At 46.2% G+C, this 22,585-nt stretch overlaps 1 protein-coding gene across 1 annotated transcript; it reads left to right on the top strand.

Moving 5' to 3' along the window:
* The first annotated feature begins 3,750 nt into the window (after window positions 1-3,750).
* Window positions 3,751-22,259, top strand: PCYOX1 (prenylcysteine oxidase 1). Its single transcript, XM_010333498.3, has 6 exons — window positions 3,751-3,936; window positions 5,001-5,207; window positions 7,933-8,107; window positions 16,534-16,745; window positions 17,389-17,541; window positions 18,268-22,259. The coding sequence occupies exons 1-6, from the start codon at window positions 3,825-3,827 to the stop codon at window positions 18,924-18,926; spliced, it is 1,518 nt and encodes a 505-aa protein (XP_010331800.1). The 5' UTR covers window positions 3,751-3,824; the 3' UTR covers window positions 18,927-22,259.
* Window positions 22,260-22,585: the final 326 nt, after the last annotated feature.

Raw genomic sequence — 22,585 nt, 5'->3', positions numbered from 1 at the left:
CGGCTCACCGTAACCTCCGCCTCCTGGGTTCAAGCAATTCTCCTGCCTCAGCCTCCTGAGTAACTGGGATTACAGGCACGTGCCACCATGCCCAGCTAATTTTTTTGTATTTTCAGTAGAGACGGGGTTTCACCATGTTGACCAGGATGGTCTCGATCTCTCGACCTCATGATCCACCCGCCTCGGCCTCCCAAAGTGCTGGGATTACAGGCTTGAGCCACCGCGCCCGGCCTTTTTTTTTTTTTTTGGTAGTTGGTAGGTAGAGTCTTGCTCTGTGCCCAGGCTGGAATGCAGTGGCATGACCACTGACCACCTCAGTCTACACCTCCCAGACGCAGGTGATCCTCCTGCCTCATCCTCCTGATTAGCTGGTACTACAGGTGCATACCACCATATCAGGCTTATTTTTTGGTATTTTTTCGTAAAGATAAGTTTTGTCATTTTGCTCAGGCTGGGCTTGAATCCCTGGGCTCAAACCATCTGTCCGCCCTTGCCTCCCAAAGTGCTGGGATTACAGACATTTTATACACATCATGCAGCCAAAAGCTTTTCTTTACTAGTAATACTAGAACATTAGTTATATACCCAACTTTTTTTTTTTTGAGATGGAGTCTCACTCTGTCACCCCTAGCTTGGAGTGCTGTGGCACAACCTTGGCTTACTGCAACCTCTGCCTCCTGGATTCAAGCAATTATCCTGCCTCAGCCTCCGGAGTAGCTGGGATTACAGGCATGTACCACCACACCCAGCTAATTTTGTTGTAATTTTGGTAGAGATGGGGTTTCACCATGTTGGCCAGCCTGGTCTCTAACTAATGAGCTCAGGTGATCTGCCTGCCTCAGCCTTCCAAAGTGCTGGGATTACAGGCGTAAGCCACTGTGCCTGGCCCCAACTTTTTTTTTTTTGAGACAGAGCCTTTTTTTTTTTTTTGAGACAGCCTCTGTGAGGCTGGAGAACAGTGCATGATCTTGGCTCACTGCAAACTCAGCCTCCCAAGTTCAAGCGGTTCTCCTGCCTCAACCTCCTGAGTAGCAGGGATTAGAGGCATACAGCACCGTGTATTTTTAGTAGAGATGGGGTTTCACCATGTTGGCCAGGCTGGTCTCGAACTCCTGACCTCAAGTGATCGGCCCACCTCAGCCTCCCAGAGTGCTGGGATTATGTGAGCCACTGCACCTGGCCTTTTTTAAATGCATGCGTAATGTTCTACAGTATGGTATATAGGGGAGAAAAAAAGAGTTTTTCCTCTACCCTTCAGAGTTTTTGAGTGAAATAGCCCTTGTAACAAAAGACAGATTAACAAGGAGAAAACAAACAGGGCCAGGCATGGTGGCTCATGCCTGTAATCCCAACACTTTGGGAGGCTGAGGTGGGTGGATCACTTGAGCTCAGGAGTTCCAGAGCAGCCTGGGCAATATGACAAAAAACCATCTCTATAAAAAATGTAAAAATTAGCTGGGTGTGGTGATGCATGCCTGTGGTCCCAGCTACTCTACTCTGGCAGCTGGAGGTAGGTGGATTGCTTGAGCCCAGGAGGAAAAGTTTGCAGTGAGCTGTGATCATGCCACTGCACTTCAGCCTGGGTGATAGAGCAAGACTCTCAAAATCAGTAAATGAAAGAAAAAAAGAAAAACAAACAGAAATGTAAACATGTGTACCTCATGTATGCAAAAGAGAGACCAGGGAAATAAGCAAATCTCTGAGGTGGGGTTGAATTCAGGCTTATACACCATCTTCAAAAAAGAACAGTATATGTTTAGAGAAGTGTTAAGAGAAGGAAAATGATTTTGAGTCTCTAGGGGTGGCAAATTGTGGGAAGGCAAATAAGTGATAGAAAAAGGCTCATTAATAAAGTTTGCCATGTAGATTCCTGGCTGACAAAGGTTTGTCAAAAGACAAAATTACAACTAATTTAGTTTAAAGATCATAATTAGCTTTTTTTTTTTTTTTTTTTTTTGAGATGGAGTTTCGCTCTTGTTACCCAGGCTGGAGTGCAATGGAGCGATCTTGGCTCATCGCAACCTCCACCTCCTGGGTTCAGGCAATTCTCCTGCCTCAGCCTCCTGAGTAGCTGGGATTACAGGCACGCGCCACCATGCCCTGCTAATTTTTTGTATTTTTAGTAGAGATGGGGTTTCACCATGTTGACCAGGATGGTCTCGATCTCTTGACTTCGTGATCCACCCGCCTTGGCCTCCCAAAGTGCTGGGATTACAGGCTTGAGCCACTGCGCCCGGCCCATAATTAGCTTTTGGTTGCAACGGTAGAACTGCGCAACACCTCATTCTATAAGACAGAGCGGAGGAGGTTGAGCTGAGCAGAGGCTGGCTTTACAGACAGAAAGGGCTGAAGAAAGCAGACACAGAAAAGTGAATTGGTTGAGGTTACTTTCCTTGCAAAGGTTTTTTTTTTTTTTTGAGACATAGTTTTGCTTTTGTTGCCCAGGCTGGAGTGCAATGGTGTGATCTTGGCTCACTGCAACCTCCACCTCCTGGATTCAAGCGATTCTTCTGCCTCAAGCCTCCTGAGTAGCTGGGATTACAGGTGCCTGCCACCATGCCCAACTTGTGTGTGTGTGTGTGGGGTGTGTGTGTGTGTGTGTGTGTGTGTGTGTGTGTGTGTCTGTGTAGTAGAGATGGGGTTTCACCATGTTGGCCAGGCTGGTCTTGAATCTTGACCTTAGGTGATTCACCTGCCTTGGCTGGTCTTGAATCTTGACCTCAGGTGATCCACCTGCCTTGGCTTTCCAAAGTGTTGGGATTACGAGCATGAGCCACGGCGCCCAGCCTCCTTGTAAAGTTCAAAGCAGAGGGGATTTCCTTACCATGCCACCTAAAACTGGTCTGTTTGGGGATGTGGCTATTATTTTTCTTTCTCCTGATTTCTTAGAAAGTCAGATAGACAACTTAGTTTTGACTTGGTGATGTGGAACATGAGTGACATGAGTGACTCGATGTTGGGCCTACTCTAGTGCAGGAGCTCAATCCAAAACAATGGCCTCCTATACATTTTATTTAACAGGTGTAAAATTGTCTTCAGTGATTAACCTTTGTCCTTCCAGGCAGTGCGGGAAGAGGGATACCTTTGCCTTTTAAAATTTATGTTCTGCTTTTAGGCAAATGGGGGAAGGTGGAGAACTTTCCTTGTATCTACATCTTCTCAATTGCCTTCGGCTTGAAAGACTCCTTAGGCTAAGGAGGAAAATTTTGGGGTGGCACATTCTGGTGTCCTTACAGGTAAACTTTTATTCATGTCTGTTACTATTATTCCGCTCCCTTCACCTTAGACCACCCCATCCGCAGCCTCCCTCATTTTTCTTTTCACCCAGCACCATTTACCCAGTCATGGCGTACCCGAAAGTCCTCGGAACAGGGTGATCACTAGGTAAGTCCTGTTGCCCCTTTGGGCTGTTTCTGGCAGCGATAAGCTGTGTGCATTCTTTGAGAGGAGAGACGGAAGGGACAGAAGTGGGCACTAGTGAAGAACTAAGGTGCTTCACCCGAATAGATAGGGAGGAAAGAGGATTGCCGAGGCGAGCCGCCGCCTGTGTCTTCGATGCCTTCTGAAGGAAGGTGGGCTTCGGGGCGGAAGGGTGTACTTAGGGCACTAAGTGGCCCAGGGTGGGCAGCTCCTGGAGGACTGAGGGGACCTGCTGGGCGAGGCACCTGGGCGGGGCCGGGGCGGGGCGGCCTGGGGCCGGGGCGGGGCGGCCTGGGGGCGGGGCGGGGCGGCCTGGGGGCGGGGCTGGGCGGAGCGCGCAGCCGCGCAGCGGCGGGAGGACTGCGGGGCTCCAACGGCCCGCCGCAGAGCTCGTGGAGGAGGCCATGGGGCGAGCTGTCGCGGAGCTAGTTTCCTTGCTGCTAGGGCTGTGGCTGCTGCTGTGCAGCTGGGGGTGCCCCGAAGGCGCCGAGCTGCGTGCCCCGCCAGATAAGATCGGTAGGCGAGAAGGGGGCGGCGCGGGAGGGCGCTGGAGCGTGCCCCGCGCGGGGCGGCTGCTGCGCAGTGCGCCCAGATCCCGCAGCCGCGACGCAGGCCAGTAGTGCAGGCCGAACCCGCCGCGCAGGTCGCGCTTCCCCGCGTTCACACCTCAGAGCGGCTTCCGGCCCTGCTCGGAATAGGACTGTGCATTTCCAGGCGTGGAGAGGTGCCCACTGGAGGAATGGGCGTGGACGGGGACCGGGGCGGGCAGGCGGGCGCCCAGCGTACCTGTAGCCCCTGTCTCTTAGGCCTGGGACTCCGGGGAGGCCTAGGTTCCTTTCTCCATCTTTCCTTTGAACACTGACCATTAAGAGTCCAGTGTATGTGGCTCGACCTGGGGCGTCCGGCCAGATGGCACGCTCACGCAGACACAGCACAGGGCGGAGTGCAAACAAGCTGACCCTGCCTGCTTCCCTTGGGAGGCTGAACCCACTTCCCCCATCTCTGCTTTGCTGAGGTCGGCCTGCCCTCAGAGGCCCCTGGCTTGCACAGTTTCTCCACCTAGGACTAACACAGCTGCAGAAAGAATCTCTTTATTTTCTTTCCAGTGTCAGGAGTCTTGGTTTTTTCGCTTCCTGTCTCCCCCCACCCACCTTTAAAGTTGTGTTCTTCGGGATTATTAACCTATTTACATTGAATCTAGACACAATAAAGCTAGGCAAAAATGGCAGTCACTTTATTAAAAATGCGTGCTAGAAAGGCTCACCTCCAATGTGCTCGTGAGTTGGGCATCAGGAAGGGTGTATAGGACCGTTGGTTCCTCCATAAATACCTGTGAGAATCTTTGGTTAAAAAAATCGAATTAATGTCACTATATTAAGTAATCTACTACTGCTTTTGTCGGGGGGCAGTGTCTTTTCAGATTCGGGGAGTTAGACCTTTACTGCAGATGCCACTCCCCCCACCAAATTGTTGACAATAGCTTTGAGTAACAACCTCCCTTATTGCTTAATGGTCTTTAAAAAACAAAACAACTGGTAAAAGGGGGAAAAAACCCTCATAGCGATTTTCTTCCCTCATAGCGATTATTGGAGCCGGAATTGGTGGCACTTCAGCAGCCTATTACCTGCGGCAGAAATTTGGGAAAGATGTGAAGATTGACCTGTTTGAAAGAGAAGAGGTCGGGGGCCGCCTGGCTACCATGATGGTTCAGGGGCAAGACTATGAGGCAGGAGGTTCTGTCATCCATCCTTTAAATCTGCACATGAAGCGTTTTGTCAAAGACCTGGGTATGTAATTTTGATTTTGGAGCTCACCAGATAACTGTCTGACATCCCTGGATATTTTTATCAGTCGGAAAACTGAAACTTCTACCTTGTTAATTGTGTTACAGAGATGTTGGTAAAACTGTTTTCCTCACTTTCTTGTTAGTTGGTACTGCTTTAGTTAGTTCTGCTGTAAGGGGACACTAGTTATCTAATCTTCAGTTATCTGGAATTACAGGCATGGGGTGGGGGTGGGAATGGCTGCTGCTGTCTTTTCTTTTTCTTCTTTCGAGACAGAGTTTCACTCTTGTTGCCCAGCCTGTAGTCCAATGGTGTGATCTCAGCTCACTGCAACCTCTGCCTTCCAGGTTCAAGTGATTCTCCTGCCTCAGCCTCCTGAGTAGCTGGGATTGCAGGTGCCCACCACCACACCCAGCTAATTTTTGTATTTTCAGTAGAGATGGGGTTTCACCATGTTGGCCAGGCTGGTCTTGAACTCTTGACTTCAGGTGATCCTCCCGCCTCGGCCTCCCAAAGTGCTGGGATTACAGGTGTGAGCCACCATGCCCAGCCTCCATTGTCTGTTTTTTTTTTTTTTGAGATGGAGTTTTGCTCTTGTTACCCAGGCTGGAGTGCAAAGGCATGATCTCAGCTCACTGCAACCTCCGCCTCCTGGGTTCAGGCAATTCTCCTGCCTCAGCCTCCCGAGTAGCTGGGATGACAGGCACGTGCCACCATGTCCAGCTAATTTTTTGTATTTATAGTAGAGATGGGGTTTCACCATGTTGACCAGGATGGTCTCAATCTCTTGACTTCGTGATCTACCCGCCTTGGTTTCCCAAAGTGCTGGGATTACAGGCCTGAGCCACCGCGCCCGGCCCCGTTGTCTGTTCCTAAACTTCTGGGTTTGTGTTGAAGAATCAGAGAAGTTTTGGAGATAGGCACCTTATTGTGATCATTTTGCAGCTGAGGAAATGAGACCCAGAGACTTGAAGTGTCTGGCTCAAAGTCACTCACAGATGGCCATGGCCCGGCATAGTGGCTCATGCCTATAATCCCAGCACTTTGGGAGGCAGAGGAAGAGGATCACTTGAGCCCAGGAGTTAGCAACTAGTCTGGACAACATAGTGAGACCCTGTCTTTACTTTTTAAAAAAAATTTTTAATTTTTTTTTTTTTTAAGACGGGGTTTCACCGTGTTGGTCAGGCTGGTCTTGAACTCCCGACCTCAGGTGATCCGCCTGCCTTGGCCTCCAAGGTGCTTGGATTACAGGCGTGAGCCACCACACCCGGCCCCTGTCTTTACTAAAAATAAAAAAATTAGCCTGGTGTGGTGGCACAAACCTGTAGTCCCAACTACATGGGAGGCAGAGGCAGGAGGATCCTATGAGTGAGGGAGATAGAAGCTGCAATGAGCCTTGATTGTGCCACTGCACTGTAGCCTGGGCAACAAAGTAAGACCCTGTCAAACTACCACTGACAAAACAAAGTCACTCACGTAGCTATGGATGCAGACATGTGCATAGAACTTGGGATGTGCAACTGCTGCCCTGATAGCAGGGGAGCTGAATGGGTGGGTCATGGGGACGGTCTGACAGGCCTCTGCAGGCCCTTTTGGCAGGTAGTATTTTGTAACTTTGGCCTCCCTCCAGTTAACTGAAATACCAGTTTTGCAAAAAAGGATTCTCACACAAATGGAAACACCTCTTTCCCCTCAGCTGCCTTCCACATCCTCTGTGGATGCTGCCTCTGCTTCAGTTTCCTCTACAAGGGCAATGGTATACCCAGAACAAATCATGTCACAAAGATACATGTCTGATATCTTTGTTTTTAAATTGAATTCAGCTGGTATTCTGGCTTTTTTCCTTTGACTATTTCTTTTTTTTGAGACGGAGTTTCGCTCTTGTTACCCAGGCTGGAGTGCAATGGCGTGATCTCGGCTCACCGCAACCTCCGCCTCCCAGGTTCACGCAATTCTCCTGCCGCAGCCTCCTGAGTAGCTGGGATTACAGGCACGCGCCACCATGCCCAGCTAATTTTTTGTATTTTTAGTAGAGACGGGGTTTCACCATGTTGACCAGGATGGTCTCGATCTCTCGACCTCGTTATCCACCCACCTTGGCCTCCCAAAGTGCTGGAATTACAGGCTTCAGCCACTGCACCCGGCTATACAGAGTCTTGCTCCATCGCCAGGTGCCAGGCTGGAGTGCAGTGGCACGATCTTGGCTCACTGCAACCTCTGCCTCCTGGGTTCAAGCATTTCTCCTGCCTCAGCCTCCCTAGTAACTGGGCCTACAGGTGCCTGCCACCACACCTAGCAAATTTATTTTATTTTATTTTATTTTATTTTATTTTTTTTGTATTTTTAGTAGAAACAGGGTTTCACCATGTTGGCCAGGATGGTGTCAATCTCTTGACTTTGTGATCTGCCCGCCTCGGCCTCCCAAAGTGCTGGGATTACAGGCGTGAGCCACTGCACCCGGCCTATTTCATTTTTTTAGACTAAAAAATAGCCAGGTAAAAATATATCTACTTTTGATATGTTAATATTTGCATGATCATCTGACCCATTGCCAAGCAAATCTACTTTTGGACAGTGTGGTGAAAGTATAGTGTATCACACTGTTCCAAAGATAGAACTCCTCTATGTGACTCCTGAGAACTGAGGGAAGCCCTACATTCACTCAGATTATGTTCTTTCACTATCAGCATAGACACCACTGACTTAGTTGCCGTTTATGTTTTTGCAGGTCTCTCTACTGTTCAGGCCTCTGGTGGCCTACTGGGGATATATAATGGAGAGAGTCTGGTATTTGAGGAGAGCAACTGGTTCATAATTAACATGATTAAATTAGTTTGGCGCTATGGATTTCAGTCCCTTCGTATGCACATGTGGGTAGAGGACGTGTTAGACAAGTTCATGAGGTAATTTTTTTCCTTCCAATTTAACCAAAGGTCTTTTAATTTAGGTTAAATTAAACTTGATGAACTTTAGGAGTCATAATGTCTTGTAAGCATTTTCTACCTTACTGCAAGGCCTGTTTGTAACATTGTTAGGGAAAATGTTTTGTAGAAACCATGCAGACTGTTTATCTGCTTGGAAATCGAAAGGTTAGTTTATTTTTGCTTCTGAAGTGTATTTTGCATCTGCTTCTTTAGTGTTGCCAGACATTGTTAGATGCCTTGAGTTCTCACAACAACTTACTCAGGTAGGTACTGTTATTAGCTTCTTTAAACAGATGCAGAAGGGGTGGTGTAGAGGTTTTAAGAGAGCAGGTTCATCCACATAGTAAGTGATATAGCTGGAGTTGCCACCCAGGCAGTCTGGCCTTAGAGTCTTCACTCTTAATCTCTATGCTGTGCTAGTGTTTTGTAGATGAATGAGATAATGTGTACAAGAGTTGTAGAAGGATCAGAAAACTTAAATGGGCTTTAATAGTGACATGTTTTCAGTGAACCAGCAGCCTGAGTAGAGTAAAAGTTCCATATTCCAAGAATTTACATTCCAGCACTGCCCTGAATAGTGAGTATTCAGGTGCCTCTTTTTCTTCCTTAATGCTTTTCTATATTTAAACAATTTTTTAAGTGTGTGTATATGTATCACTTTGGTAATCAGGAAGACTAACATAGCCATTTTAATTTTGAAAGGTACAATCTTTTTTTTTTTAATCTGTTGGCATGTGCTAGTTTTTTTTTTTTTTTTTTTTTTTTGAGATGTTATTTCGTTCTTGTCGCCCAGGCTGGAGTGTGATGGTGCGATCTTGGCTCACTGAAACCTCTGTCTGCTGAGTTCAAGTGATTTTCCTGCCTCAGGCTCCTGAGTAGTTGGGATTATAGGTGCCCACCACCATGCCTCGGTAATTTTTTTTTTTCTGAGACGGAGTCTCGCTCTGTCACCTAGGCTGGAGTGCAGTGGCGCAATCTTGGCTCACTGCAACCTCCACCTCTTGGGTTCAAGCAGTTCTGCCTCAGCCTCTCAGGTAGCTGGGATTACAGGCTTGTGCCACCATACCTGGCTAATTTTTTTCTTTGTTTGTATTTTTAGTGGAGACGGGGTTTTGCCGTTTTGACCAGGCTAGTCTCAAACTTGTGACCTCAGGTGATCCACTTGCCTCAGCCTCCAAAATTGCTGGGATTTCAGGTGTGAGCCACTGCATCCAGCCAGCATGTGCTAATTTTTTTTTTTTTTTTTTTTTGAGACGGAGTTTCGCTCTTGTTACCCAGGCTGGAGTGCAATGGCGCGATCTCGGCTCACCGCAACCTCCGCCTCCTGGGTTCAGGCAATTCTCCTGCCTCAGCCTCCTGAGTAGCTGGGATTACAGGCACGTGCCACCATGCCCAGCTAATTTTTTGTATTTTTAGTAGAGACGGGGTTTCACCATGTTGACCAGGATGGTCTCGATCTCTCGACCTCGTGATCCGCCCGCCTCGGCCTCCCAAAGTGCTGGGATTACAGGCTTGAGCCACCGCGCCCAGCAGCATGTGCTAATTTTTATGCTGGTTTACATTTCTAGGTGCTGGAGGCCGGGCATAATCCCAGCACTTTGGGAGACCGAAGCGGGTGGATCACCTGATGTCAGGGGTTCGAGGCCAGCCTGGCCAACATGGCGAAACCCTGTCTCTACTAAATTGCCAGGCGTGGTGGCTCACACCTGTAATCCCAGCACTCTGGGAGGCTGAGGCGGGTGGATCACCTGAGGTCGCGAGTTTAAGACCAGCCTGACCAACATGGTGAAACCCTGTCTCAGCAACAACAACAAAAAACAAAAATTAGCCGAGTGTGGTGGCGGGCACTTGTGGTCCCAGCTACGCTGGAGGCTGAGGCAGGAGAATTGCTTGAACCTGGGAGTTTAAGGTTATAGTAAACTATGATTGTGTCACTATGTTCCAGCCTGAGCGACAGAGCAAGACATTGTCTCTTTAAAAAAAAAAAAAAAGGCCGGGCGCGGTGGCTCAAGCCTGTAATCCCAGCACTTTGGGAGGCCGAGGCGGGTGGATCACGAGGTTGAGAGATTGAGACCATCGTGGTCAACATGGTGAAACCCCATCTCTACTAAAAAACAAAAAAAATTAGTTGGGCCTGGTGGCACATGCCTGTAATCCCAGCTACTCAGGAGGCTGAGGCAGGAGAATTGCTTGAACCCAGGAGGCGGAGGTTGCGGTGAGCCGAGATCGCGCCATCGCACTCCAGCCTGGGTAACAAGAGCGAAACTCCGTCTCAAAAAAAAAAAAAAAAACAAAAAAACAGCAAAAAAGAAAACAAAAACAGTAGTGAAATACTGCTGGAGTGGTGAAATTGCCGCTTCCCTGAGTGGGGAGGCATCTTCCCCTGCCAAAGAACCCCCCTTCCCTTCCTCAGCAGGAAGCCTTGATTCAGTTCCACTTCCACAGCCAATGTGCTTTCTGTTTCATGTGTACTGCTTAAATTTTTTTTTTTTTTTTTTTTTTGAGACGGAGTTTCGCTCTTGTTACCCAGGCTGGAGTGCGATGGCGCGATCTCGGCTCACCGCAACCTCCGCCTCCTGGGTTCAAGCAATTCTCCTGCCTCAGCCTCCTGAGTAGCTGGGATTACAGGCACGTGCCACCACGCCCAGCTAGTTTTTTGTATTTTTAGTAGAGACGGGGTTTCACCATGTTGACCAGGATGGTCTTGATCTCTCGACCTCGTGATCCACCCGCCTCGGCCTCCCAAAGTGCTGGGATTACAGGCTTGAGCCACCGCGCCCGGCGTATTTTTATTATTACCCTATGTTAGAAATATTCTGGAATGTCACAAAAATCAAGAGTAGAAGTCATAGAGATTACCAAAGAGGAACTTGGAACCAGTTCCCCTCCGTTTCTGTTGAAGCAGTAGTTCTCAGCCAGGGGTGGTGGCTCATGCTTGTAATCCAGCACTTTGGGAGGCTGAGGTGGGCGGATCACTTGAGGTCAGGAATTTGAGACCAGCCTGGTCAACTTGGTGAAACCCTGTCTGTACTAAAAATAACAAAAATTAGCTGGGCATGGTAGGTCATGCCTGTAATCCCAGCTACTTGGTAGGCTGAGGCAGGAGAATCACCTGAACCCAGAAGGCAGGGGTTGCAGTGAGCTGGGATCACACCATTGCATGCCTGGGTGATAGAGCGAGACTCCGTCTCAAAAAAAAAAAAAAAAAAAAGCAGTAGTTCTCAATCCCTGGCCGCACATGGAGGTCTTTTTAAAATACGAATGCTGAGCTTCACCTGAGAGATTTTTAAAATTTAATTATTGAAGGGTAGAGTTTTGGGCATTTTTATTTTTATTTTAGAGATAGGGTCTCACTCTGTCATTGTCAGGCTGAAGTGCAGTGGTGCCATCATGGCTCAACGGGTCTCACTATGTTGTCCAGGCTGGTCTCAAACTCCTGGGCTCAAGTGATCCTCTAGCCTTCGCCTCCCAGAGTACTTGGATTACAGGTGTGAGCTACTGTGTCTGCCCAACATTTTTTTTTTTTTTTTTTTTTTTTTGAGACAGAGTCTCACTCTGTCGCCCAGGCTAGAGTATAGTGGTGTGATCTCGGCTTACTGCAACCTCTGTCTCCTAGGTTCAAGCAATTCTCCTACCTCAGCCTCCTGAGTAACTGGGATTACAGGTGCCTGCTACCACGCCCAGCTAATTTTTGCATTTTTATTAGAGACGGGGTTTCACCATGTTGGTCAGGCTGGTCTCGAACTCCTGACCTCAGGCTATCCACCCATCTCAGCCTCCCAAAGTGCTGGGATTACAGGCATGAGTCACCATACCCAGCTCAAGTGAATCTTAACCTGCATCCAGAGTTGAGAGTCACCTGGTTAAAATATGAAATTGGAGGATATTCTCAGGTTTGTCTTTCTTTGGACAGTATAGAAACCTAAAGCCCTTGACCAACCTGGCTAACATGGTGAAACCCCATCTTTACTAAAAATACAAAAAATTAGCTGGGCGTGTTGGCAGCTGCCTGTAATCCTAGCTACTGGGGAGGGAGGAGAGGCAGGAGAATCTCTTGAATCCTGGAGGTGGAGGGTACAGTGAGCTGAGATCACACCATTACACTCCAGCCTGGTGACAGATTGAGATTCTGTCTCCAAAAAAAGAAAAAAAAGCCGGGCGCGGTGGCTCAAGCCTGTAATCCCAGCACTTTGGGAGGCCGAGGCGGGTGGATCACGAGGTCGAGAGATCGAGACCATCCTGGTCAACATGGTGAAACCCCGTCTCTACTAAAAACACAAAAAAGTAGCTGGGCATGGTGGCGCTTGCCTGTAATCCCAGCTACTCAGGAGGCTGAGGCAGGAGAATTACTTGAACCCAGGAGGCGGAGGTTGCGGTGAGCCGAGATCGCGCCATTGCACTCCAGCCTGGGTAACAAGAGCGAAACTCCGTCTCAAAAAAAAAAAAAAAAGAAAAAAAAAACCAAAAACCCAACAAAAATTAGCCAGGCATGGTGGCACATGTCTGTAATTCTAGTTACTAGGGAGACTGAGGCAGGAGAATTGCTTGAACCCAGGAGACAGAGGTTGCACCATTGCAGTCCAGCCTGGGTGACAGAATGAGGCTCTGTCTCAAAAACAAACAAAAAAAGGGTGTTGCCATGTTGCCCAAGCTGATCTCGAGCTCCTTGGCTTAAGTGATCCTCCCACCTTGGCCTCCCAAAGTGTTGGGATTGCAGGTGTGAGCCACTGTGCCTGCTTTATTTTTAATTTTTTTTTTTTTTTTTTGAGACAGAGTTTCGCTCTTGTTACCCAGGCTGGAGTGCAATGGCGCGATCTCGGCTCATCGCAACCTCCGCCTCCTGGGTTCAGGCAATTCTCCTGCCTCAGCCTCCTGAGTAGCTGGGATTACAGGCACGTGCCACCATGCCCAGCTAATTTTTTGTATTTTTAGTAGAGACAGGGTTTCACTATGTTGACCGGGATGGTCTCGATCTCTTGACCTCGTGATCCACCCGCCTCGGCCTCCCAAAGTGCTGGGATTACAGGCTTGAGCCACCGCGCCCGGCTAATTTTTTGTTTTACAGACAGAGTCTTGCTATGTTGCCCAGCCTGGTCTTGAACTCCTGGCCTCAAGGGATCTTCCTGTCTTACTCTGTCACCCAGGCTGGAGTGTGTTGGTGGCTATTCACAGGTGCAACCACAGTGTACTACAGCCTTGTGCCATTGGTCTTAAGTGATCCTCCCATCTCAGCCTCTTGAGTAGCCATGACTATAGGTGCATGCTACCTCACCTGGCTGCTGTTTTTTAGTAGTATTTATTTTATTTTTCATTTATTATTATTATTTTTTTGAGATGGAGTCATCCAGGGTGGAGTGCAGTGGTGCGACCTCCTCTGTCTCCTGGGTCAAGCAATTCTCATGCTTTATCCTCCTGAGTAGCTGGGATTACAGGCACGCACCCCTATGCCCAGCTAATGCTTGTATTTTTAGTAGAGGGGTTTTCACCATGTTGGCCAGGCTGGTCTCTGACCTCAAGTTATGCCACCCTCCTTAGCCTCCCAAAGTGCTAGGATTACAGGTGTGAGCCACCACACCCAGCAGTAGCATTTATTCTAATGCAACTAGTTGTATCATGAAACAATTAGAGTGCTCTCTGTTTATATTATGTATATAGTTTCATCTCACCCTCCAGGAGACTTGCTTGAGTGAGGTTCCAGCTCTGGCAGGAGCAGGTGGGGAATATGTTTTTTTATTTTTTATTTTTTATTATTTTTTTTTGAGACGGAGTTTCGCTCTTGTTACCCAGGAGGGAGTGCAATGGCATGGTCTCAGGTCACCACAACCTCCACCTCCTGGGTTCAGGCAATTCTCCTGCCTCAGCCTCCCGAGTAGCTGGGACTACAGGCATGTGCCACCATGCCCAGCTAATTTTTTTTTTTTTTTTGAGATGGAGTTTCGCTCTTGTTACCCAGGCTGGAGTGCAATGGCGCGATCTCGGCTCACCGCAACCTCCGCCTCCTGGGTTCAGGCAATTCTCCTGCCTCAGCCTCCTGAGTAGCTGGGATTACAGGCACGCGCCACCACGCCCAGCTAATTTTTTGCACCTTTAGTAGAGACGGGGTTTCACCATGTTGATCAGGATGGTCTCGATCTCTCGACCTCGTGATCCACCTGCCTCGGCCTCCCAAAGTGCTGGGATTACAGGCTTGAGCCACCGTGCCCGGCCTTGCCCAGCTAATTTTTGTATTTTTAGTAGAGACAGGGTTTCACCATGTTGACCAGGATGGTCTCGATCTCTTGACCTCGTGATCCACCCGCCTCGGCCTCCCAAAGTGCTGGGATTATAGGCGTGAGCCACCACGCTCGGCCGGGAATATGTTTTTTATAGCATAATTTGTAGCTTATTTAATTGACTGCTATTTTCTCATGTTGACCATTAGCCAAAGATTACTTCTCTTTGGATATGAGATATCCAGGCTATTCTTTTTATGAAGAATTCAGTGTTTTCATTCTACTTTTTCAGTCTCCTAAAGACTGGAACCCAAATGCTATGGTTGGAAGGCGTTATTTTAGCTTCTCAGTTTTGGCATAGATCTCTAATAAATTTTTCCAATAAAATGTATTTAACATTTTGTACCCTTATACTATGGCTATGCTTTCAGTAGATAATATTGAAATAGTTATAATATCGTCCCTTGTTCTGTAAAAAATTGTAGTTCATTTTGAGAGAAGAAACTTGATGTGAAAGTTCCCATCCCATGATCAGTGATAGGGATCTTTCCTTGGCTCTGAATTTCCTTTCATGTTTTTTTTTTTTTTTGAAGATGAGTTTCGCTCTTGTTGCCCAGGCTGGAGTGCAGTGACTCAATCTTGGCTCACTGCAACCTCTGCCTCCCTAGTTCAAGTGATTCTCCTGCCTCAGCATCCCACGTAGCTGGGATTACAGGTGTTCACCAGCACGCCCGGCTAATTTTTTGTATTTTTAGTAGAGATGGGGTTTCACCATATTGGCCAGGCTGGTCTTGAACTCTTGACCTCAGATGATTCACCCACTTTGGCCTCCCAAAGTGCTGGGATTATAGGCGTGAGCCACCGTACCCTGCCAATTTCTTATTTTCATATACTTACCTCTGTGTGTGCCTTATTACTTATCCATAACTGTAAGCCCCTTAAGGGAATAAGAAATAAGCCCCTTATTATCCTGAACTTAAGCCCCTTTTTCGTCTTTGTACCATTTGCAACATAAAAAATTATGTTTGAATTACTGCATGTACTAATTTATGTGAATGTTGTATTAAATCCATAAAATGCAGAGAAATGTCAGGTGACATTTTTCTTTTTGTTTGTGGTCAAGTGATATTTTCTAAAAAATAAATGATACCGGCTGGGCGTGGTGGCGGACGCCTGTAATCCCAGCACTTTGGGAGGCCAAGGTGGGTGGATCACAAGGTCAAGAGATCAAGACCATCCTGGGCAAAATAGTGAAACCCTGTCTCTACTAAAAATACAAAAATTAGCTGGGCATGGTGGCGCATGCCTGTAGTCCCAGCTACTTGGGAGGCTGAGGCAGGAGAAACCCTTGAACCTGGGAGGCAGAGGTTGCAGTGAGCCAAGATTGCACCACTGCACTCCAGCCTGGTGACAGAGTGAGACTCACCTGAAAAAAAAAAATCGTCTAATTAATGATTAGCATTGGTGCTAAGTTTTATGAGGCTTTTGGAGATGATGTAACTGTGGACTGAGAAGTCAAGCAAGACGTTTCAGAAAAGGTGAGATACAAGTTCTCTTAAGGAAGAATAGACGTTCTATGGTTAGGAATGGGAAGTGTATTCAGGTTGGAGGGAGGAGCTTGTGTACTGGTGGGGAGATAACATGTAGGTCATATTTAGAGACCAGTGAATGGGTCTGGTGTGCTCCAGTGAAGACTGTGCATGTGTGGGTGATTGAGGGCAGAGTGGGTAAGTTGTGATTGAGCATTCTACTTGCCATGTGACCTTTAGACAAAGTCTTTTCTTTCTACTTTTTATTTTTCCTTTTTCTTCTTTATTTTTTTTTAAGAGACAGGGTCTCACTGTCTGGCCCAGGCCGGAGTGCAGTGGCACGATCACAGTTCACTGTGGCCTTGAACTCTGGGGCTCAAGCCATCCTCCTGCCTCAGCCTCCCGAGTAGCTGGGACCACAGGCACATGCCACTATGCCCAGTTAATTTTTGTATTTTTAGTAGAGATGGGTTTTTGCCATGTTGGCCAGGCCTGTCTTGAACTGACCTGAGGTGATCCACCCACATTGGTGTCCAAAGTGTGGGGATTACAGGCGTGAGCCACTGCACCCAGCTGTTTGTTATGATGTCATTTCCCTTCTTTATACATCCCCTTTCCCACATCTTGTTTGGTATTTAATGGACATTTATCTTCTTTTCCAAAGGATCTACCGCTACCAATCTCATGACTATGCCTTCAGTAGTGTAGAAAAATTACTACATGCTCTAGGAGGAGATGAATTCCTTGGAATGCTTAACCGAACACTTCTTGAAACCTTGCAGAAGGCTGGCTTCTCTGAGAAATTCCTCAATGAAATGATAGCTCCTGTTATGAGGGTCAATTATGGCCAAAGCACAGACATCAATGCCTTTGTGGGTAAGCCAGGGCATGGAACAGTGGTGGACATTAGTTCTCAAAGGGGCTTACCTGATGCTATGGTGGCTCCTGACTTTAGGCCATGGACTGGAGGCTACCTTTCTCTGTGAACCTCAGATGTTGTTAGCAAAATTCTGCAAATGTAGATGTGCATTTTTAGGGGGAGAGGGTCTTTAGCTTTCATTAGTTCAGTGATTCTTTTTTTTTTGAGACGGAGTTTCGCTCGTTACCCAGGCTGGAGTGCAGTGGCGCGATCTCGGCTCACCACAACTTCCACCTCCTGGGTTCAAGCAATTCTCCTGCCTCAGCCTCCTGAGTAGCTGGGATTACAGGCACGTGCCACCATGCCCAGCTAATTTTTTGTATTTTTAGTAGAGATGGGGTTTCACCATGTTGACCAGGATCGTCTCGATCTCTCGACCTCGTGATCCACCCGCCTCGGCCTCCCAAAGTGCTGGGATTACAGGCTTGAGCCACCGCGCCCGGCAGTTCAGTGATTCTTAATTGGGAGATTTTGCTCCCAAAGGCCATTTAGCAATGTCTAGAGACATCTGGAGTAGAACATGTGATTGGGAAGGGAGAGTGGGTAGACAACCTCTTACAAAGTCAGAAATAAAACATGTTTTTTTCCTCCTGTTGACAGGGGCAGTGTCATTGTCCTGTTCTGATTCTGGCCTTTGGGCAGTAGAAGGTGGCAATAAACTTGTTTGCTCAGGGCTCCTGCAGGCATCCAAAAGCAATCTTATATCTGGCTCAGTAATGTACATAGAGGAGAAAACAAAGACCAAACACACAGGTAAGCTTGAATTTGTTTTATTGTTCCTGATTTCCCCTGTAGAAAATGATTGCTCAGGGAGAAACACCTCTCTTTTGTCATCTCTTACTTGGTTCTAAAATCATTAAACTATGAAACTTGAAATTGTGCTATGTAGAAATATTCCCCAATGTAGTTAAGTGCAGTGGCATTACTCCTTGGATTTGAAAAACAATCTTATCTTGAAAAGTAAAAATTCCCTATTTTGTACTTATTGACATTCTGAATAAGAAATTGGCCACAGTGTAATAAAAATGCAAGGGACAGCTATCTTAAGGGTTATAACATATTCAGTTCTTTTTTTTTTTCCTTTGGACACGGAGTCTTGCTCTGTTGGCCAGGCTGGAGTGCAGTGGCATGATCCGGCTCACTGCAACCTCCACCTCCTGGGTTCAAGCAATTCTCCTGCCTCGGTCTCCCAAGTAGCTGGGACTACAGGCATATGCCACCAATCCCAGGTAATTTTTTTGTGGTTTTAGTAGATAACGGGGTTTCACCATGTTGCCCAGGCTGGTTTTGAACTCCTGAGCTCAGGCAGTTCACCAGCCTTGGCCTCCCCAAGTGTTAGGATTACATGCGTGAGCCACTGCGCCCGGCCATAACTTCAATTCTTTAGAATTACAGAGAAATTATGAAGAAAGTATAGAATTATTTTTAGAAGGTATATTAGAAACACTAAACAAATATATGCCTCCATATTTCCTCTAGGAAATCCGACAAAGATGTATGAAGTGGTCTACCAAATTGGAACTGAGACTCATTCAGACTTCTATGACATCGTCTTGGTGGCCACTCCATTGAATCGAAAAATGTCCGGTATTACTTTTCTCAACTTTGATCCTCCAATTGAGGAATTCCATCAATACTACCAGAATATAGTTACAACTTTAGTTAAGGGGGAATTGAATACCTCTATCTTTAGCCCTAGACCCATAGATAAATTTGGCCTTAGTACAGTTTTAACCACTGATAATTCAGATTTGTTCATTAACAGTATTGGGATTGTGTCCTCTGTGAGAGAAAAGGAAAATCCTGAGCCGTCAACAGATGGAACATATGTTTGGAAGATGTTTTCTCAAGAAACTCTTACTAAAGCGCAAATTGTAAAGCTCTTTCTGTCCTATGATTATGCTGTGAAGAAGCCATGGCTTGCCTATCCTCGCTATAAGCCCCCAGAGAAATGCCCCTCTATCATTCTCCATGATCGACTTTATTACCTCAATGGCATAGAGTGTGCAGCAAGTGCCATGGAAATGAGTGCCATTGCAGCCCACAATGCCGCGCTCCTTGCCTATCACCGCTGGAATGGGCACATAGACATGATTGACCAGGATGGCTTATATGAGAAACTTAAAACTGAGCTATGAAACGACACATTCTTTTTTCCCCTTCTAGTTCCAAATGACTATCAGTGGCAAAAAAGAACAAAATCTGAGCAGAGATGATTTTGAACCAGATATTTTGCCATTATTGTTTAACAGAAGTAATCCCTGCTGGTCATAAGAAAACACAAGGTTCTAATTAAGTGTGGAAGTGTAACTATTGCACTTATTCCATCTCCAAAGTTTCTTAATTATTCTTTTACTATCCATTGGGAGTGTTTGTTTTTTTTTTTTGAGACAGAGTCTCACTCTGTCACCCAGGCTGTAGTGCAATGGCGCGATCTCGGCTCACTGCAACCTCTGCCTCCCAGGTTCAAGCAATTCTCTTGCCTCAGCCTCCTGAGTAGGTGGGATTACAGGCACGTGCCACCGCACCCAGCTAATTTTTGTATTTTTAGTAGAGATGGGGTTTCAACATCTTGGCCAGGCTGGTCTTGAACTCCTGACCTCGTGATCCACCTGCCTCGGCCTCCCAAAGTGCTGGGATTACAGGTGTGAGCCACCATGCCCTGCCGGGAGTCTTTCTTAAACTTGTCTGATTCTCACCTGGAGTCAGGAAGTGGAGGTTGCAGTGAGCTGAGATTGTGCCATTGCACTCCAGTCTAGGCAACGAGCAAAACTCCATCTCAAAAAGTAAAAATAAAAATAATCACCTGGAGTTTGTTAAACTATATGGATTCTCAGGCTCCTCTCTTGGAGATTCTGATTCAGTAGGTCTGGGGGTGGGGCCCTGGATTTTGATCAAAATTGTAGAGCATTTTAAGGTGAGTACCTGAGGGAGAACTTAAAGACATCTTATTTGGGGAGTAGTCCTTTTGAACTTTACAGCCAGATGTATTCTTCAGTCAGATAAAATTTATGGGAGCTGGTGTCTTATGCGTGACTCTTAGTAATTTCATACCTAAGAGTCTGAAAGCATGTGCCCATGCCTAAATCCTTGACTTTCAGAATGTTGTCTTTTGATTCTTCTATCTTGATTTAATTAGGGGTGAAATTTAGAAGTCTTAGTAATGTAACTTTAAGATGTTAAAAATCTCAAAATGAAAAGCAAATATGGGCTACTGAATTGTGAAACTGGTATTGTGTTATTAAATCCTTACTTCAGGAGCTTTAAAAAATACTGAGACTCCCATAACCGAGGTGCAGATTCAGAGATTGAGGATAGGACCTTAGCACTGTAGCTTTTTAGTTTCTAATATGCACCCAGGGTTGAGAATCACTAACGTGGGGATGAAAACGCCTACAAAGGGGTTTTAGTGCCTTAGAAGTCCTAAGAAACCCAATCTGTATCAAAGCAGATCCATTTTGCAAGGAATGATTTCTCTCAAGAACTTTAGAAGTAATTGTGACAGTAAGAAGCATGGATAGTCTAACAGCAGAGGCAACTTAAACTCCAGAACAGTTGGCACTAAAACAGAATACTTGGAATGACACCAAGCTTAACCAAGTCCAGCATATGTCCAGAGTGTTAAGTGTTTCAGTTACTGTAGTATTCTGGGTGAGCAATTGGTTGCTGAAATCTTAGGACAGTGGCTCTCAATCTTGGCTGCACATTGGATTCATCGGTAGGGTTTTAAAGCATCCCAAATGGTAACTAACATGCAGCCAAACTTGAGAATTAGTTCTGCATCTGCTGTACAAAGATCTGATTGACTGGTCAGATACTGGTAGAACAGAAGTAGTAAAAGATTAAGAATTTGAAACCGGCCGGGTGCGGTGGCTCAAGCCTGTAATCCCAGCACTTTGGGAGGCCGAAGCAGGTGGATCACGAGGTCAAGAGATCAAGCCCATCCTGGTCAACATGGTGAAACCTCTACTAAAAATAAAAATTAGCTGGGCATGGTGGCACGTGCCTGTAATCCCAGCTACTCAGGAGGCTGAGGCAGGAGAGTTGCCTGAACCCAGGAGGTGGAGGTTGCGGTGAGCCGAGATTGTGCCATTGCACTTCAGCCTGGGTAACAAGAGCAAAACTCCGTCTCAAAAAAAAAAAAAAAAAAAAAAAAAAAAAATTTGAAACCAATTTAACATGTATTGTTATTGAAACATAAATAAGTAAAAAGGCCTGGACCAGCCTAGGCAACATGGTGAAACCCCATCTCTACAAAAAATTTTTAAAAAGTCAGCCAAGCATGGTAATGCATGCCTGTAGTCCCAGCTGCTCAGAAGGCTGAGGTGGGAGGATCACTTGAGACTTGGAGGTCAAGGCTGCAGTGAGTCATGATCATGCCACTATACTCCAGCCTGGGCAACAGTGAGACCATCTGAAAAAAAAAAAAAAAATCCTTCCATTGAATGGAAACTTAAAAAAGTCCTTCATAAGATCATGGCATTAGGTACTTTAGCAAAATAGTGTTAAGAACATTGGTTCTGAGTAAAAGTGACTTCTCTACCAGTTGTGAGTGTTACTATGCTGATAAAACTGCCAAGATATATTTGATAGGCAGGGATTAAACTCATGGTTTGTCAATGGCGATTTTTTTCTAGTGTTATTCTTAACAGATGTTAAGAAGTATTCATACTTGTTTCCTTTTGTGGTTTTAATGAAGACAATTTGTAAAGAATGTAATACTGTTATGTGTATGTTAAATATTGGTAAATACTAATTAATTTCTTCATTTGTAGACTTGTTTTGCAATGGCATATATTTTTACTTATACCAGTTTAGGTGAGGCGTGGTGGTTTATGCCTGTAATCCCAGCACTTTGGGAGCCCAAGGCGGGTGGATCAAGAGGTTGGGTGATCAAGACCATCCTGGCCAACATGGTGAAACCCCACCTCTACTAAAAATAGGCTGAGGCAGAATTGCTTGAACCAGGAGGTGGAGGTTGCAGTGAGCTAAGATTGCACCACCATGCACCAGCCTGGTGACAGAGCAAGACTCTGTCTTGAAAAGAAAAACAAAACACCAATTTAGGCTGGGTGCAGTGGTCACACCTGTAATCCTAGCACTTTGGGAGGCTGAGGTGGGTGGATCTCTTGAGGTAAGGACTTTGAGACCAGCCTGGCCAGCATGGTGAAACCAATTTACTAAAAATTCAAAAATTAGCCAGGTATGGTGGGTGCCTGTAATCCCAGCTACTGAAGAGGCTGAGACTTGATAATTACTTAAACTTGGGAGATGAAGGTTGCAGTGAGTAGAGAATGCACCACTGCACTCCAGCCTGGGCAACAGAGTGATACTGTGTCTCAAAAAACAAACAAACAAAAAAAACCCAAAACTAATTTAAAATGTTGTTGGTATTATATCCAACCTACTCTGGATACATTTTCCAGTAGGGCATCTGAAATTACTTTGGCAAAACAAAAACAGGTTATCAATATACCAAGGATATTAAGTAGTTTTAATGCAACTACAGTATTAACTTTTTTACTGGGAGAAAAATACTAGCAGAGCCTGCTACTCCAGGCACATTAGGTAGTTTTATGCAACTATAGTGTTAAAGAAGAGTTTTATTGGAAGAAAGAAAAAACTCTACATGTCAGAGCTTGCTGCTCCAGACCACTCTATTTTTTTTTTTTTAAACACAAGAAGACTGGTAAAAATGATGCAGGGGCTGAATGAAAAGCCAGTTCTGCTCCAGTGGTTCTTGAGCTGAGTTGAGCATGCTTGTTACCTGCAGGACTAACATCGCTGGGCTCCACCC

This window comes from Saimiri boliviensis, chromosome 1 (genome assembly GCF_048565385.1).
Source record: "Saimiri boliviensis isolate mSaiBol1 chromosome 1, mSaiBol1.pri, whole genome shotgun sequence".
NCBI classification, from domain to species: domain Eukaryota; kingdom Metazoa; phylum Chordata; class Mammalia; order Primates; family Cebidae; genus Saimiri; species Saimiri boliviensis.
Note: the sequence above shows the minus strand (reverse complement) of the source record. Positions and strands in the feature narration are given on the sequence as shown.

Coding starts and splice junctions, on each gene's coding strand:
- PCYOX1 (XM_010333498.3), top strand. CDS start 3,825: ATGGGGCGAGCTGTCGCGGAGCTAGTTTCCTTGCTGCTAGGGCTGTGG. Junction 8,108..16,533: donor GTGTTAGACAAGTTCATGAG/GTAATTTTTTTC, acceptor TCTTTTCCAAAG/GATCTACCGCTACCAATCTC. Junction 17,542..18,267: donor AACAAAGACCAAACACACAG/GTAAGCTTGAAT, acceptor TATTTCCTCTAG/GAAATCCGACAAAGATGTAT.